Raw genomic sequence first — 18861 nt, 5'->3', positions numbered from 1 at the left:
TGGTTCAAAAGCCTCGGTCTGACTATCACTGCTTTACAGCTTCACAGCTTAGGATATTGTAGAAGGGACATATGAGAACTGAAACACATGCGAGAAGAGTGGGGTTTTCTTCACATTGGCCCACATCTTACAGTAAAACAAGTGTTGGAACAAGGATGTTTGTTAATGAAAATAATTATTACTACAGCAGCCTTACGTTAGCACCTTTCATGTGAGGAAATGAGTGCTTCAGAAACACTTATTAAGCTTTGCAACACCCCTATGAACTAGGCAAATATTATTTCAATTTTAAGTAAATAAATAAGTAAACTGTAGCACAGATAGGTGAATTGTTCCTTGCCACATAGTAAGTCAGGGTAGAGCACGGAACAGAATCTCGGGTGAGATTCTGTGCTACATCTCTAATTTACAGCCAACAGGGAGGAGTGCTAAGATGGCTTTAAACCACCTTTGAAACTTCCGGATGCTGGGCTGCTCCTGAGACGGGTGCAATTTAGACAGTTCAGGAAGTCTGTCTAAATTACAGCAGCCTCCCCAGTGGCATCAATGCTGGCCAGAATTTCTGTAATGCTGCGTGCTGCAGCTGTGCCCCAACACTTCCTGCAAGCCAGGGCTTATACGGGGGTCGTTGGGAGGCAGACTTATAGCTGTTTTCAACAGTTCTTTCACCAGTGGAATCTTTCTGTGGCTGGATACGGGACTGTTAAGGCCCTTTTACACTGTTCTGGTCCCATTATTTTGTATAAAGTGGCCAGAGTATAAGTAAGGATCTTACCACATGAATCCTGAGTCCCAGTTCCTTGTTCTTACCATGGGAAAACACATATATAGGCATTAAAAATGGTCAAGAACAGCTCAATCAGTCATCATTTATACTGGCAAAGCCAGGTAGCTTGGATTTTCTGACACAGGTGTGTTTGTACAAATAACATACCTTTGTATCAGCACTGTAGCTAGTTGCTCATTTTCTCTTCAGTAAATTTCCCTTAATTTACTTTCACTTTGCAAATAGTACTTCCTCCAAAATAACAAATCTGCAGTTGACATACAGTATCATTAAAGACTACTTTACTTTAGCTGTACTGTGTACTGTAGAAGAGGCCTATAACACAATGCTGTATATTCACTATAATTTGAGATTTTCTTAGACTTCCTTATTCTAAGACAAAGAGCTCTTAAATTGCAGTAAAGTGTACATCTATTCATAATTCCATGAGGTAAAATATTTGGGTATAGCATGCCAATTTCTTATCTTACCTAAATTGATGCTAATCTAGAAAAAATTCTTTTACCTCTGTAGAGTTACTCATATTTACACATTTATAAATGAATTCAGAACTTGTTTCCAACTCTGTACATATTATATAGTTTATTAGCAAAAATATGTTAAAAGTAATCCTCTTGAAGCAGTTTCTAAGGTAATTTAACATGGTTTTGACTTAGTCTGAATTTGCTGAAATTGGGTGATATGGAGGGAAACTCTTGATTTAATTTGTATAAATAAAAGTGAATTTGCATTTCTAAAATAATTTTAAATGGGTTTTGTTTGTTATATTAGAGTCAGACAATTTTAAAAAAAATTGTTTAGTGCTTTTCAAATTTTAATTTTATCAGCCGGAGGAGATCAGCAATTTGGTCTCTAGTCACACTTATACGCTAAATTGCTGAATAAGAATTATCAGATTTTGAACACTTTATTGCTAAAGTCACTAATGAAACCTTCCCTACAGTGTGCTTCTAAAATTTCATCAGAATGATCTGGTAGGGTCGCACACATGTATGCACTTTGAATTCATGTCAATGAAAGCTTGTTTAGAAAGGTTGCTAAGCAGTTAAAGGTATACCTGCAATGATTTTTGTAATTCTAAATGCTGCGTGTTTTCAGACATGTTTATCTTCAAAATAAAACTCCCATCATAATGAATGGATGGGTGACAGAGAGAAACTACAGGGAAGAGAGACTGACACTTGTTAAAGAAGGGTTCAAGTTGGTGCTTAGCATGCCTCTCTGCCTTTGTCATGCTACCTCAGATCTTGTTGTTAACATGAAGTCAGTGGAGCTCTGCTCATTTACACAAGCAGGGAATATAGCCTTGAACACTTAAAAAGCCCTGCAGCTTTGCTATGGTAATATTTAAAACCTCACTGAGATATATTTTAAGAAAAGTAAATTTGGTGATAAAGTGGAAACACCGTAGTGCCATAAATGGTTACTTTTAAGTAGACCTACCAATTGTCCTCATTTGCACCGTTATCTCTAAATGCAAGTAAAAAAAGACTACAAGTGCATATGTGTATGTTAGAATCAACATGTAAGGGTTCAGAAGCATTATCATTCTGCTCACATTCACCCCTGCCCATTGTGGTACGGTATCTTGGCTGTGCACTTGGCTCCTTCGGGAGAGTTCTGGTTTCAAAGTTACCTTTATATCTTCGTTCTCTTTGATTTTTCCCCCGTCACTATTTTTGTTTTTTATCTTCTGCTATAATAGTTTTGCTAATAAAAAAGTGAAGACACACTCCTGTATGTATTGTACAGCCAAAATTCCAACTCAGTGGGAGTCTAATTGTTTCCCGGGGTTTTCAGAACCCCCAACAGGGGCAACTTAACTATTTCACTCCAGGTGGTATAAGGAATAAATAAACAGGAACTCAGCACTTCCATCTGATCAAGGAGTAATGCAAGTTAGCATGCTCTTGTCTAAAACTGCAGTTTTTATTAGATTTAAGCACACACAAACATAAGCAAATAGGTTTAGAACATCCCAGATATTTACCTAACATCTGGAATGGCTTTGAGTAATTAACAGCAGATTCACAGTGGCCAGTTGCTTACCCACTGGGGATAAAGAGGTCAGGAAAACATCTCTCAAGGTGGCTTTAGAGGTCTGCTCCAAAGTACACTCTATTAGCTAATCTTTTATAGCTAACTTCTACAAAAAACATAGGTCATAATGACCCTACTGTATCATCACTTTTCTAACTTTCAATAAACTTTTAACATCAGGGGCATCTAGAGTCAAGGTTTTCCAACCACCAAGGTATTTCAGTCTCAGTTGTTTACTTGTTTGTCCCCTCCTCCCATTCTGATTAGCAGAAACTGTAGCTAGTTTTAACCTTGCTTCTGAAAGCCTGTCTCCAAATTAACCCTTAGCTATGTGGTGTTCTGTTTCATTACTTCAGGATGGCTGAATGCACATCATATGTTTGCAATTAGTCTGATCAAATTCTGGGGTATACATGCTCCTCAAATCCAGGGCAACGTAACCTAATCAGGGACTGCAGGATCAGGCCCTTAGTTGCTCCTCTTTTAAACATGTTTCATGTAATTGCAGAAATTAAATGAAAAACAAACTCTATATTAATAAACAATCAGATTTAATGGGAGTTTTATACTTAGAAATGTTGGCTTCTAAATAGCGCACTTGACATTTTGGGTTCTCACCTGTACAAAACTTTATAAAACGGGGGGGGGGGATATTTCTATGATTTGGAAACTAGAAAATGTTAGAATTCACTCCTTCTGGGGCTTGACATGGATTTGCAGACCACTGCTACCATGGAGATCCCAATGATCGATGGGGAGCCAGTTCCCTATACACTGAATCTTGGACAATTCAGATTTGTCACTTTATTTAGCTTACAGGTACCTTACTGCCCTTTAGCAGTATGGCCTTAACATGACCATGCTACCATTGGCTCCTTCCCCCATAGTGATAAATAATTTGCTGGGAATGTGAAAACTACAGAAGAGCCATTAATGCTGAACCTAGCACCATCAGTACTTGCTGGAATTTCAACAGGATATTCTGTAGCCTTGTTAGGGGATCGGTAACTTGTAGAGCAGCTGCTCACTGGGTCATCTAGCTCTGCCTGGTATTCCCTCCAGTCACCTATGGTGTTCCAGTCACTCAGTGTTTGCTTGGATGGTCATCAGTAGTTTTGGGAGGAGAGATGTTCCCTTCGGTTCTGATTTCCCGCATTCCATTGTCTGGCAGTTTGACAAGTTCTTGTTCTGCTTTTATGCTTTCTACATGTTGGAGAGGAAGGCAAGAACTACTTATGATTACCTGTGCTCTCTACTTGTGCCTCATTCTATTATTAAATTTGACTATTAACAAAGATAATTTGCATAAACTACCACTAGCAGGCAGGCCAGGCAACTGCAGTGTCTGTGGGCTAGGAGAGCTGTTGGTTTACTCCTTGTTAGTTTACTCCCTGGTAAATCCTGGAAGAATTGGGGTTGTTGGATGGGTGCCCATAGGAGATTGTATTGCCATTTAAAGTATGGAACACAATCCCCCAAGCATTTCCATACCACATTCCACATCATCAGTTTTGCTCCTGAGCCATATTGAGAGGGAGAGGAATAGGGTGCCAGGAAGATGTAATGTAGTGAGTGTGTACACCCATATGGATAACCATACCCGCTGAGATCCACAGACTCCCCTGCCTGTACTTTGAAAAGCGGGAGGAAGCTCCCTCTCCATGAAAGAATAAACTGCTGGGCACTCCACAAGGGGAACTATAGTCTAGAATATATCTTTTTTTTATTCTAATTGTTAAGTTATGAAAGATAGCAATTAACACAAAACTATTCTTATCCATAGCAGGACAATGCTTGTAAACGGAAATATACATGAAATCCCACATTCACTTCTCATAACGTGACTTCATTCAGCTTCCCTCCTCCTTGTCTCACTCTAATGGGTGTTTCCATGTCTTGTGTTTTTATGTGATACACAATAAGTAAATATATTTGCTCATACGTGAGCAGGAGCCAAATCCTGCCTACTTAAGATCTAGGGATGATAAGAGCTATATAAGAACCAAGTGTCATTACAGTTTGCTTTCTTACTGCTCACATGAGTAAAAAGAGTGGATTTAACGATAATCTTGATGCAACAAGTTCCACCAGCACTTTAAAGAAATTCTAAAAACATAAACAACAAAACTAAAAGCCCTCATGCCATTGAAGTTGAATTCAGATTTTGAAATCATTCATAATATTCTTAACCATAAGTATTGATTACAAAGACCATTTTTTGTTTTAAAAGCTATACATGACAGTGTGTAAAATATTATTTAGCATAATTATTCTCCCAAGCGCTCGCTAGGATCTCCTTTCTACTTACCCATTCCATAAAATGTTCTAACTATGGCAAATGTGTCTCCAGGCAGGAGGGATGGAAACAGCTTCCACTGAAGTATTTTTTGCTACTGTTCAGTTGATCAAAGAGAGCCCTGAGAAGAAGAGGTCAAAGGTCCAAATGGTCCCTTTGGGATTTACAGAAGTGCGTAAGCAGGATAGACTCCTGAGTTCCATTGATTTCAATGGGAGTTAGACACTTAACCTGCTTAGGTGCTTTTGACAATCCCACTAGATGTTTAGCTGCTTTTTTTGAGGGACCTAAAACTCTTCAAAAATCTGTTCCTTGGTCCTTGCCAGTCTGAGGAGCAAGGGACTGAATTTTAGACCAGAACTTACATTTTGGGCCAAGTCTTCAGCCTGTGAAAATTGGCATAGCTCCAATTATTTGAATGGAACTACATTGATTTACACCAGCTGAGGATCTGGTCCTTTACTTTTTAAAGAAAAAGATGTCTGAGGTATCCCCTCACATAACTCTCATGTAGTATGGGATCTATTACTTCTCCCCGGTGGTGGTTGCACCTGTAATGCAGTGTACCTCACCTCTGCTTTTTAAGAACAGTTCTATGATAAATCTGCTATTACATAAAATATTTTATGTAATTTAAATCAGAAATAAAATATCAACTTCCCAAACTTTCAGTTTCAGTAGTCAGTTTCGTTTTTTTTTAACCAAAGAAAACTATAACTGTCATCTATTTATAAATATATTCGTCTATTTATAATAAATCATGAAAGTATTTTAAGTGGTTTAAATAAGTAATTTTTAGCTGATTCCTTGCTTTTACTAATGTTACAGCTTGGTTACAGTGTCTGTAGTTGCAGTTAGATTCAGGAAAAACTGAGGGTTGATTTGTTAGTTCTCGGAATCACGTAGAAGCAATGACATTGGCTCTGATGACTTTTAGATCTTAACTAATTTCATACTTAGTAGGAACCACAGTTTTACGTTTCCCTATATTTGCAATCCAACAAAGGTTACTTTTTATCATTTCAAAAGCATTGCAAAACTGCTTTTCCCCACCGCTTACAGTATCTGGTAGACTAGATTACTGCCATTCCTTATCTATAGTTCTTTCAGGATCTGCTATCTCAAGGGTTATTTGTACAAAATTGAACTGCCTGTTTGATTATAAGTAACAGGTCCATATGATGGCCACTTTGTATTACCTTTTACAGTGTAGGTCCTTGGATGGCTTCACTTTAGTGAATTATTGTACCCTATTCATTCCTTCAGATAGTCTAAAACTAAACCATGATTTTAATGGCTTTAAGAATATGGCTTTTTAAAATTATTTTATGTTTGCTAATGCTGAGTTATAAAAAATGTTAAAAACTTATTTATATACCAAAGCCTCCCATCTTAGTTTAGGCCGATTCAGAGCACACTGAAGTGAATGGGAATTTTCCCATTAGTTTCAATAGGCTTTGGATAAAGACCTTTGGTAGTATTTTTTTTGTTGTTGTTGTTGCAAATTTTAGATGAATCCTTATTTGATGAAGTGCATATGGAGAAACGGCCTGATCCTGCAGCCTCTCTGCACACAGAATGTTGACATCAACAGGGCTTGGTGAATAGAAATTTTCAGTTGTATTTTAGAGAGAACTAGAAAAGGAAGTTCCCCCTTAGGCCTGATCCAGAGCCTACGAAAGTCAAAGGACATACTTATGCACTCCCTACTGACACAAAACTCTTATTGGCTTCAAGTGCAGTATCAGGCACCAAACAGTAAAATGCAGCAATATTTGTTTTGCTTAAATATACTTTTTTATTAGTGTTATTCATTTTCTCACTTAACTGGGAATAATATGCACAAACATGACTTCAAGAGAATTTTAAAGATGTGAGATAAATACAAAAAAAGCATGAAAATTCAGTTAAAGACTTAGCCCCCTGTTCTTACATGCAATGAACATATTAGGTTAACATTTAAGATGGCACCCTGCTGTGTCTAGCTACTGGAGGATTAATCCTTAACTGTGAAATTTGTTGCTTTGGTAGGTTTGTCTGACATTGTTAATGTTTTCTTTATTGTTGTTGTTTGTGTTATGAATGTCCTTAAAAATGTTTTATTGTTGGTTGATAAGCATTGCACTATGATAAGCATATATATATGCTCAGATAATTAGTGTGAATGCATTGTCTCAAATAATTATATAATAAATTCCATATTAAATATTGGGAAAATATGCACAATAAACAATGTATAAGGTTTATTATCTTTACAGCTTAATTCTTTTTTCTAATAATGTGCCAGAATTGATTAGGCTACGTCATGGCATATCAGACAAATTAACATTCTGAGTCATAGAATTGCAACTATCTTTTTTACTTTGTTAGAACACTAAAATATGAATGAATACTCAAAATTTGAGAAGTTAAATGTTGGCTTATCATATTAGTTTAGTAAAAAATTCTGAAAATATGAGTTCATAATAGTAATTCTTTGAATTTAGATTGTAGTTTTCATTTGAGGATCTCAAAGCACTTTAACCTTTAATGAAAATGCTAACATATCATTATAGTTGGGTAGTCAGATCCTCAGCTGATGAAAATTGTCATAGCTACAATGGAGTTATACTGAGTTATGCTAGTTAAGGCTCTTATTCATAATGTTTATGAAAAATGCAAGGTGAAATCCGGCCCCGCTGAAGTCACTAGGAATTGTATCATTGACTTCAGTGGAGCTGGGTATTTACCTACAATCTTTAGCCATCCATTCCTATAAAGACTATACAATCTTATGGACCTTATTCTTCTCTCACTGATACCTGTTTACACTTGTATAACTCCTTTTATTTCAATAGAGTGTCCAGATTTTGTATTATTATATCTGAAATACTTCAGCAACTGTTTAACTGGGACTCAACTTTACCTGTTTGCAATACAGTTCCGAGCTATGAAGATTATAAATTATGGGGTAATCATATTAATTGTATCTCTAGTTCTTCAATGAGTGAAACTTAATATAATCATGTTTTCAGCAGTTTCTTTCTGATGGTATGCTTAGGAGAAAGTAATATTTTTTTCCTAGTCAATCATAGCTGTCCTGATGATCAGTTTAAGTGCCAGAATAACCGCTGCATCCCCAAGAGGTGGCTTTGCGATGGAGCTAATGATTGTGGCAATAATGAAGATGAATCAAATGAAACCTGTGCAGGTAAAAACGTTACTTGGATGTGTAAATAACTTTTATCTAAATTCCACTTCAATAAAAATTCATGCCTGTACTCTGAACAGAGCTGAACCAGCCTACTGCTGATCATCTGATTATTGCAGTTTTAAATGAATTCAGATTTTGATGCCACTAGGGCTAGAATATAAATTATATTTTACTTAATCCCTGTGCTTGACTCTGCTCTCCAAAGTAATTTGGCACTTAATCTACCCATATGGGTTGACTGTCAATGCACTACTAGGACGCAAACTTGCCCCTGCTAAATCATTCTTGGCAGTTGGAATGTAGTTTGTTATTATACTGTGATGTAAGTCATCTGACAAGTAAGCGCTTTGTTCTTGTTGCTTTTTACCTTGACAAATATAATTTTACTCAGTTTCCCCTGAACTCATCTGCAAATAGTTTAGTATTTGTTATATTATTTATGTATGGGGTTTTATATGGAATTCCCATTTGACCTCATCTATTTATATTTCCATATAATCTGTCTCATTACAATAAATCTAGGAGTCCTAAACCAGTCCATTCTTGCACAGAAACATACAGTCTTTAGTACAGATCAGTAGACCATTCTAGAGAGGTCATTAGTAGTCTGATAAATGTTGAAAAATAGGCAGTAAACTTATTATTCTATTTAAGTACTGAGTGAAAGAAAGAGATTGGCAGCATGTATACACACATAGTGATGTTCCCTGAATCCATATTATCTGACTTAAAATGTCCTAAAACCAAACTGTGTGGATGCTTTACAAAAACATCCTTCCTTTCATATTTTGTTTAAAAATCTGTTTCACTACACTATATTTCATTTATTTTCTGATTTTGTATGTTGGCTGTTTCAAAGAACAAGAGGAAAAAATGCTCACTTATAGCAGCAAAGTAAGAAATCAATGGCTTTTATCTAGTGGGGTTTCTAATACATTAATTGATTTTAAGTTGGGGAGTGCAAATTGGCACATTTTAGAGAGCAGTTTCAGTTGAAACTCTAAAGGAAGCCTGTCACGCAAATCGTAATGTGCATTCTAATAATCTAGGTAAAAAGGATGGGAATTAGAGAACTAGAGTCTTCACCCCATAGTACAGAGAAATATGCATTTTAATTGCTTTTTATTGTTCATACCCAAGTGCAGTTTAGGCCAGATCCTGTAAAAGTCTTGCTCTGTTTATGTGAATACAAGGGTCTGTTGGGTAAGGGTTATTTATTTCAACAGGCTTTGTGGGATGAGATTCTTATTTGTTCTTCTCTCTGCAGTCCACTTCACCTATTGGCAATGACACAAACAACTATATTTTGTGAGCAAAAATAGAGGGTTAACTGTAGTTTATATAGGAATGATGGACTTGATCCTGCCTGACTGGTAACTAGTACATAATTTATGTATGTTACCGGTAATGAAAATTTAAGGGCTGATTACATAGTTAGAGTCATATAGGTGGTGAGTTGTTTCCATTTGAAATAGATAAATTCCTTTGTGAAACCTTTTACAAAGTTTCATGTCAGTAAATATACCAAGAGGCCTCCTAAAACTAAAGTATATTTAAAAAAAAAGTTTTAAAGTTACAACGTGTAATGTTATACAGTCTTTGCTTGTCTGATATTTGTACGTTATTGATTAGCTGTATCAGTGCAGTTGTTGTTCAAGGTTTATAGACAGTAATATGAAAATAAAATATACTTTCTAATTACTATGTCCAGTACTTTGATAATCTGTTCATGGCTAGATTGCCTCTTCACTGCAGTGGCCATGCAAATGTTGCAAAGCTCACCTAGTTGTAGAGGAAGGATCTGAGGGGCCGTTGAGTGTAAAAGGGACAAGGTGTCCCAATTCTGCAGATCCAGGGATTGTAGAGGGAGGTGCAACCCTGAATTTGTGGAGGCTGAATTCATCCTGTATACTAAGGATGACTGTCCTTTTGTGCAGCTCAAATTAGTTCTCTTTTCCTACCCTCCTCCAACATGCAGTGTCGCTCCAGCAAGAACTTGTTGCAGTGTGCTGAGTTCCCCTATAGCTGTTCAGCTGCAGCTGTTGTGGAAACTGTGATGGAGTTTACACACCCAATAACCTAGAGCAAACCCAGGAGCAATACTGGGCTAAGGAGGCGTACCCCCTTCAGCACATGCAGGGCGCTAGGTGAAGAGACAGTTTGAAAGGGCACTGGCAGGCCAGGGGAAGGTGCTACAATCTGCACGAAGAAGTGAAGTTGAAGCCTGTGGGCAAAGTGACTGCTGTGCAGGTAAGACCACTCTGGGAGAAGTGATCCAAATCCCCCCTCCCTTTTGGAGGTGGGAAGCCACAAGAGCCTCTGAACAATACCCCTGACCCCTGGGAAATTAACCTCCTGCTAGTAAGACTTTGATCATGCCCCAAAGGGAGAAGCTGCAGCCTGGTTGGAGAAGACCCAGAGGGGAGTTTAACTTGGGGTAGACCAACAGGTCATCTGAAGACTGCAACATCCAGGGTTGGGACCATGCAGATCAGGAGGGCTTGGTTCCCTCTATCTTCCTCCCTCCACCCCACTGTTGTGACAGACCCCTGAAGAGAGAAGAGGAAACACATAGGAGGGGCTGAGGCTCACGATATATGACTCAGCAGGGTCCCCCTCTGGAAAAGAGAGACTAAAAAGAACTGAGGAGCCATTGCCTGACCACTATGCGAGCTGGCTTTGAGACTGACCCACCATAGGGACATGGCATGGGTTAATGCTGGTTCAATTGATATTGACTGAAATCTGGGGTTTCAGAGGGAACAGTTTCAAGAAAAAGCGGGTTGCTCTGAGCTTCATTCCCACAATCCCACAGTGGAACTGTGGAGTACCAGCATAAGTCCTTCCATGGTGTACTGGGGCATGATCTGTGTTTGTGTGTGTGTGTGTGTGTGTGAGAGAGAGAGAGAGAGCAAGCTGAGGATAGACGCTCATCCAATAAGGAGCTGGTAAATTCCTCTTCTCAAGAGCTGGCATGAGGACCCATCTTGTCTTATTCTCTTCTGCTTCTGCCAAAGCCCCACACCAATGAATTTAGCTGGGCATTTGCTCAAGATAATTTTGAAAAGGTAAACTGTTTTGGAACAAAGTTGTATGTTTTTATGAAACACTGCTGAATATGCCTACTCTGATAGAAAGATTTCTCTATGCAGAAAGTATGGAGAAGCTCTAAACAAGGAGAGTCTGACTCCTGCTGTTAAGCATTATATGTGGATGAATAGTGCTTTATTAGGTGTGAAGTATTAGAGTCATCTCAGCTAGTGTAAATTGGTTAGCTCCATTAAATGCAGGAGCTGTGCTCTTTTACACCAGCTGAATATTTGTCATTATTTTACTTTATTTATTATTCACTAATAATGAATAATCGTCTCCATCAACTGCTCCAAGTGAAGTGGCAAGACAAGATCAGAAGCCAGGACATTCAAAACCAAATCCAGCAATTATCTCCATTACCATTGGTTTGTTTTCTCAGCTTTTTTGGTATTATAACGATGGCAGACCAACAAATTCTGAAGTGTGTGTACCAAGGAATGCTGATACCTGGCTGGCAATCACATGGGTGCCAAAAGCTTTGGTGGCACAGTAACATTGCCAGTGATGGATATAAACTGAATATACAATCAGACTGCCTTAAGCATCCTGCCAGAGACTGTACAAGATGGTGCTCAATTTACAAGGAAGCCACATCTTTTGGGGGATTTGCCATGATGATGATGAGTGTTATGATCATCATCATCACAGTGTAGGACTGTATTTATTCCAGAAGATTTTGGTGAGCTATTTTTTTTTATCGATGGCATAGCTGACAATGTGTTAAGCAATAATAACATCAAAATAATCCCATCAGGGAGGAAACCTGGAAGAGGATTTATTTTTCAACATGACAACAACCTAAAGCACACATCAAAATGCGTACAAATGTTCTTGAAGCAATAAAGATCAAGTGTTTAGCACTTTGCCCATCATAGTCACTTGAACTGAATCTAAAAGAAAAAAAATCATAAGGATTTTTTTTCATTTTACATTAGCTAAATCTACAGCAACAAAGAGCATCTGAAGTAGTGTAATATTATGTGCATCTGGAAGAAGCCTGTATTTACAAGATATATATATCTACACACACACACACACACACACACACACACACACACACACACACCCCATAGGCCAAATTCATCCCTGCCATAACTCCGCTAAGGTTAATGGCATTATGCCGGAAATGAATTAGGTCCAGTGTTCCCAAAAGACACTTCAGTGTATTTTTTTAAAGGCAAGTGGTGTGTAAAAATAATAACTGGTTTACTATAATGAAATTCTATTATTCCCTTTGTCTTCATTGTCAATATGTGTCTATAAACCTTGGTGGATGACTGATGTCAGGTGAGCAATTACATGATTTCTTTACAAACCAGATTAAACCATCAATTTAATTCTTAAAGTGGAAAGAAAACCATAATACACAGAACTAATGAAATATAGCAAGCAACTGTCTGCACATTTGATAGGGAGAAGGGTTAATTGGTAATATGAACCAGATCATCTAATTCTGAATTAATTTTATTTAAGTACTAATCACTGCTCTGAATATTTAGGTTTGGATTTTCAAAGGAGACTAGGGAAATTAAGTACCCAACTTCCTCTGGAATTCAGTTGGATTTGGATGCCTAACTTCTTTTGCCTTCTTTGAGAATGCCAGCCTTAATCCTACTTTGGCATTTCCAGATTTTTGATGATTTTGACTACAACATTAATATTGTTTTAACATTTAATTTCCTGTAATTGCATAATTCTGTGAAACCTCACAAATTTCCCACCTACTGTGAAATCCATTATGAATGATTGAATGTAATGATAAGGGTACAGTCCTGCAGGTATCTTCAATTTTCACTGAGAGCAAAGGAGATGGGGATAGCACTCAGTCAAGGGCAAAGCAAATACCATTTAGACCTCCACCTGCTAAGTTAGTTCTAAGAAAAGCCATGGACTGAATGATCTAGCAGATTGTACTCTATCTCTTGCTTTTAAGATTTTAAGATTTTGTGTGCCTTTGTCATTGCAGCAAGAACATGTCAAGTTGATCAGTTTTCTTGTGGGAATGGACGTTGTATTCCAAAATCATGGTTGTGTGATAGGGAGGATGACTGTGGTGATGAAACAGATGAAATGGCATCATGTGGTAAGTTACTAATTATTTACCCTACATAAACTGGCCATTAAAAACATCAAGTGAAGATTTAAAGTCTGGTATAAAAAGAGAAATAAGAGGATTTTAAAGGATATTTTACTCTTTATGTAAGTAAAGAACCAAATAGACAAGATATAGTAGGATTTTTTAATTTTTATTGAATCAATAAATAATTACTGCATTTCTGCCCTAAAAACTTTTCTTTTATTCATTTTGATTTAGAAGCTCATTTCCACTACCAAGCAGCAATTCATAATCAAATACTATCACCCCCCACAGTTTGGCCTATATCTCAGCCCCATATCTCTCTTTGAAGGCCAAATGAAATAAATAGGCCCTTCAGCATGCCCTGAATGTCATGTTATATTAATTAAACATATGAACAAAGGTGTTAACGTAATCCAGTTGCTGTCCAATTTTAAACAGTTTTAAACGAGGGTTAGGGTTTGGTATACAGCGACCTCAGCCTGCTTCCTACCATGGCAATCACACCATTAAAGATGCTTTGGACCTTTATGAAAGATACAAAAAAGAAGGAAAAACAGTTAAATCATTCAAAATCTAAGCAGTAGATTTTAACAACATCCCAGAAGGGGAAAAACAGAACAAAACAAAAACTTGCCTGATTGTCTGGCAGTTTCTGAGAAGGTGTTAAAGATGGTAAAATCTGTTTGAGGAAAAGAGTAGCTGAGAGGGGCTGGTTGCTGTTGTTGTTAAAGCCTGTTTGCTAAAAGACAAAACAAGACTAACTCATACGAAAGGAGAGAGAAAATAATAGCAAAGAGAAAATTCAGTTTCTGTCTCTGGCATTCACTCTCATTTGCAACCTCGCTGCTGGAAGAACAGTCACCGCATTCAGTCTTATCAGCCACCCCAAGACCTGATAAACTTGTAACAGTATGGGCTGTTTTAGGGCACCGGTTTAGCTGCCTGTTTCTGTTCACAGGCTAACAGCAGCGTAGCAAGTCTTGGGCAACTAAGCCAGACTCTTAATAGACAGAAGGAAGAAAGAGAGAGAGAGAGAGAGGAAAGAAAAGAAATAAGGTTGGAAAGGAAAGGATACATGGGGTTGAGGGTGTGGTGTTTGAGATTGAGCTGGTAGAGATGGTGATGTCATCTGGGTCCCTCTTTCTGGCCTTGTCTGGTCAGGACATATCTCAGGAGTATGAAGAAGAAGGTCCAGGGTCCCGGGAGACAATGAGGGTGGCAGCCATGATGGTGGAGCTTACTCCTTCCCTTTCTCTCATCTTTCAGTCAGCCATTATGGTTGCCAACTTTCCCCCCAAAGCCTCTTTTTCAGGACCCCAAAAGGGGAGAGATGGGTGGAATAGCCCATCCTTTCCTTATCTTGTTCACCAATTAGGCCTAATTTTCAATACACCAATTTTGGTTCATCGATTTCTGGTTGTATACTGGTCTTGTTTACCAGGCATAATCTTAACACAGTCTTTGAATTATACCAGTAGGCCTCTGTTTAGTTTAATTCAGCCTTTCTGTCCCTTTTTTGCACCTTTCCCCATCAACATTTGTTGTTATAGGTTATTTTGACTTTTTTTTACCTTTCATTCACTTTTTACAGTTGAGCTTCAAATTAGGGTAAATTAGTAAAACCAACTATTACAACAGTCAACAAATCCAGACTATTTGAGACTGGGACAGGAGGGGTATCATTGTGTTTGGGGCACTTTACAGAGAACTCTACCTCTCTCAAATACATCAAGAGGGATCTAATATCTGAGCTTCTGCTGATTGTAGCTCTGGGGAGAGAGGTGATCTGTCAGGTAGGCTGATCCCAAGCCAGTCAGGGATTTATTAATCAAAATGAACACCTTAAAATTTAACTGGAAGCTCACAAGTAGGGCTGCCTGTCTGTCATGGAGGTCACAGAAGTCACGGATTCCATGATTTTCTGTGACCTCTGTGACTTTTGCAATGGCCAATGTGGCTGGCTCAAGGGCTGCCCAAACACTTGGGCAGCCCCTGGGCCATCAGCAGTTTGGGTGTGGGAAGAGGCTCAGGGTTGGGTTATGGGGTTGGGCTATGGGGCAGGGCTTACCTCGGGGTGGGGAGAAGGAGGGAGGCTCCCGGCCAATGGGAGCTGCAGAGCTGGAGCTCATGGTGGAGGCAGCACGCAGAGCCCCCCCTAGCTTTCCCTGCCCTAGAGGCTGCTTCCGGGGAGCTGCTCAGAGCTCAGTAGGGAGCCTGCCAGCCCTTCTAACACCCCTTCCCCAGCACCCGCAGGGGTCCTGGACCACCCCCCAGTGGGACAGATTTATGTTACCAATCTGTGTGGGGTGTCAGGTGATCAGGCTGAGGCCGCAGGATATTTAGGGGATGAGATGAAGGAGCACACCAAGTGACTAAGTTTTAAAGCTTTATTAAAAAAATAACAGCGGTGAGTGCTGGTTTCTCCCCACGTCACTCAAAGGAAAGAAGAAAGAGTTAGTGCCCGAGCCCTGACCCGCTTTCATACTCACACACGCACGACTCGAGGCTGGCCAAGCCCGGGTGTAACGTAAGAAGAAGAGGGGGAAGGGTGGACAAGAGTTCTGTCCTGTGCACAGGCCGTCCAGGGTCCACTGTTGATCTCCGACTTGCTTTGGGTCTTGAGAGGATTTTTTAAGCCCTGGGTTCTTCTGCGGGCGTTTGTTCAGGGACCTCTGTTCCCCGTGCTCTTTGTACCAGTCCAAACCGGCTTTCCATGGCTTCCTCAGCTTTCCCAAAACACACCGGCTTCAGGGACGCGAGACTGTTGTTTTTCCACTTGCTGACATTTGCAGTCTCACTAGTTGTCACAGACCCTGCAGTTCGGTTCAGCTCAATTCTCCTTTCTCATGGCTGGTCGGGGTTGTAATCCAGGGTCCCGACTTTCTTGGCATCAGAGAGTCTGTTTGTGTGCATTGGCCTTGGGTGCCTGGAGTCAGCTTCTTATCTTCAGACCTAGTTGGATTGTCGAGGTAACCCATTCCTTTCTCCCTTCCTCCCCCTTCAGCCTCTTGCAACCTGCAAAGGAATCTTTTGCTCCATGCTCACACCTTCAACCCCTCCCAAAATCCTATCCCATGCATATGCATATATAGGCATTAGCAATATACAATGCTGGTGCTTACCGAGGGGACCCCATGGGGGGCAATTTTACTGTGACTGGGACATTTCCATGGGGCAGTTTTACTGTGACACCAGCACCCATGGAGTCCTGGGCCACTCCCCAGCACCCGCAGCCCCTGGCCCAAGTTTTAGTTAGGGGTATATAGTACAAGTCACAGACAGGTCACGGGCTGTGAATTTTTGTTTACTGCCTGTGACCTGTCCATGACTTTTACTAAAAATACCTGTGACTAAAATGTAGCCTTACTCACAAGTAACTAGTATAGGTCTCAAAGCAGCCATGTCATGTGCTTTCTGCAAGAAGCCCTGTCAAGATGCTTCCTATTCACTAAATAATAATTATATAATTTCTGACTTGCTAATTTATATACCGTACTTGGGGAGGATAAGAATTGATAATCTAGTAGTGATGAAAAGAAGAAAATGTCTTTGAAGAGAGTATTTGAAAATACTTGTAAGCTATTGACTGCTTCAGACATTCTAACCATGTAAACTTGGAGTGAGAGTTTCTAAAGCACCTAGGAAAGTTAGAAACTGAAATACCATTTACTTTCCATAAGAATCAGGCATCTGATTTTATTAGGCACTTCTGAAAATTCCACCTGTAATCACTATTAAAATATATTAAATGTTTCTTACTTAAAATAAAGCTAAAATAAAAGGAATATACCTGAGAAAGTGTTATTGCAGTTTTATTTTATGTTTTCTGAAACTTCTCATTGCTCCAGACTTTTCATAGTCATTAGTGTAGTCAGCTTTCTGTAGTGTTTTGTCCAGGACCTCTTTTAATTTACAACTTTTTTATTAAAAGAGATATAAAACTTTTTATTGCCAATTTTAGGGGCTCTTGTTTTGATTGTCATGTTTTTTTAGCACATTTTTATTTTAAGCTTCATGATCCTTTCCTTTTTGTCCCAAAACCTCTAGAGGCGTTAGTCTAGTAATGATTCTGTTCTTGCTTTTAGATTTTTTTTTTCAATAAAAAGTTTAAAAGGTTACATGTCACAAGTCTTGACTTAGAACTGCCAAAAGTTTCTTTAAAAATAGCTTTTTTATTTGATCACATTGGCATGGTTATGGCTTTCATTAGTACTTCTCCTATCACTGTGCTGGCTTTTTCCTTTCACTTTTTATTAAAACTAAAAGGTTTTCTTTTTTCAAAATGGAAACATATAAGCTATCAGTTAACCACTCAAAGAAACTCTACTAGCTTCCTGACAAATAATAAGTGATGCCAGATATACTGTTAAAAGTACAGAATATACATGTAAGTATAATAAATAGCAGTCATATAGCTGTATTCAATTCTATGTGTATATAGGTAAAATAGAGAGAGAGAAGTGTATAACTGAAAGAAAGAAAGTAAGAAAGAGAGTAATCATCCAAAACAATAGCAAATACCAATATAGTATTAAAATTTGATCTCAGATTGCCAACAAGCTCCAAAAAGTAGAACATATGAGTATAAAGGATCTAACAACAAAATGGTAGTGGCATGGAGAATGCTATCTTTCCAAAGTCAAGTTGGGATAGATAGACTTAACGAACATTTCTGTGCTTAAAGGTCCTGGTAAAGGGCATAGTTTGACTAAGAGTGAGAAGTTTTAACATTATATCTCTGTTATTGTGATGTCCTATCCCTTTAAATCATTAGGCATTCTGTGCTCACTCAGGCCTTGTCTACACTACTGGGGTAAGTCGATCTAAGTTATGCTACTCCAGCTATGTGAATAATGTAGCTGGAGTTGACGTAGCTTAGGTCGACTTACTGTGGTGTCTACACTGCACTGCATCAACACTCTCCTGTCAACTTACCTTACTCCTCTTGTTCTGGTGAAGTACCGAAGTCAACCAGAGAGTGCTCTGTGTTCGATTTAGTGGGTCTTCAGTAGACCTGCTAAATCGACCCCTCCTGATTGATCGTAGCAGCATCGATCCCTGGTAAGTGAAGACATAGCCTCAGGCAACAGCCTCACTTTGGTTTTAGTTTCAGTTTTGCTGCCAGAACAATAAAGTCTCCACAGAAGACCACCTGTGCTTTAAATCAGCTCCTCCTGTGTAAAAAGAACGAGGAGTACTTGTGGCACCTTAGAGACTAACAAATTTATTTGAGCATAAGCTTTCATGGGCTAAAACCCACTTCATCAGATGCATGAGTGGAAAATACAGTAGGAAGATATATATATGTATACACAGAGAACATGAAAAAAATGGGTGTTGCCAAACCCACTATAATGAGAGTGATCAGTTAA

The 18861-nt window shown here is 38.8% G+C and overlaps 1 protein-coding gene across 1 annotated transcript in view; it reads left to right on the top strand.

Moving 5' to 3' along the window:
- LRP1B (LDL receptor related protein 1B) overlaps positions 1–18861 on the top strand; it is a 1292938-nt gene that overhangs the window by 751708 nt on the left and 522369 nt on the right. The window contains exons 17-18 of the mRNA XM_074967293.1: positions 8188–8313; positions 13376–13492. Of these exons, the coding sequence (XP_074823394.1) occupies positions 8188–8313; positions 13376–13492 (243 nt within the window). The remainder of the gene's footprint in view (positions 1–8187; positions 8314–13375; positions 13493–18861) is intronic.

The sequence above is a fragment of the Natator depressus genome, chromosome 11 (genome assembly GCF_965152275.1).
Source record: "Natator depressus isolate rNatDep1 chromosome 11, rNatDep2.hap1, whole genome shotgun sequence".
Classification (NCBI taxonomy): domain Eukaryota; kingdom Metazoa; phylum Chordata; order Testudines; family Cheloniidae; genus Natator; species Natator depressus.
Note: the sequence above shows the minus strand (reverse complement) of the source record. Positions and strands in the feature narration are given on the sequence as shown.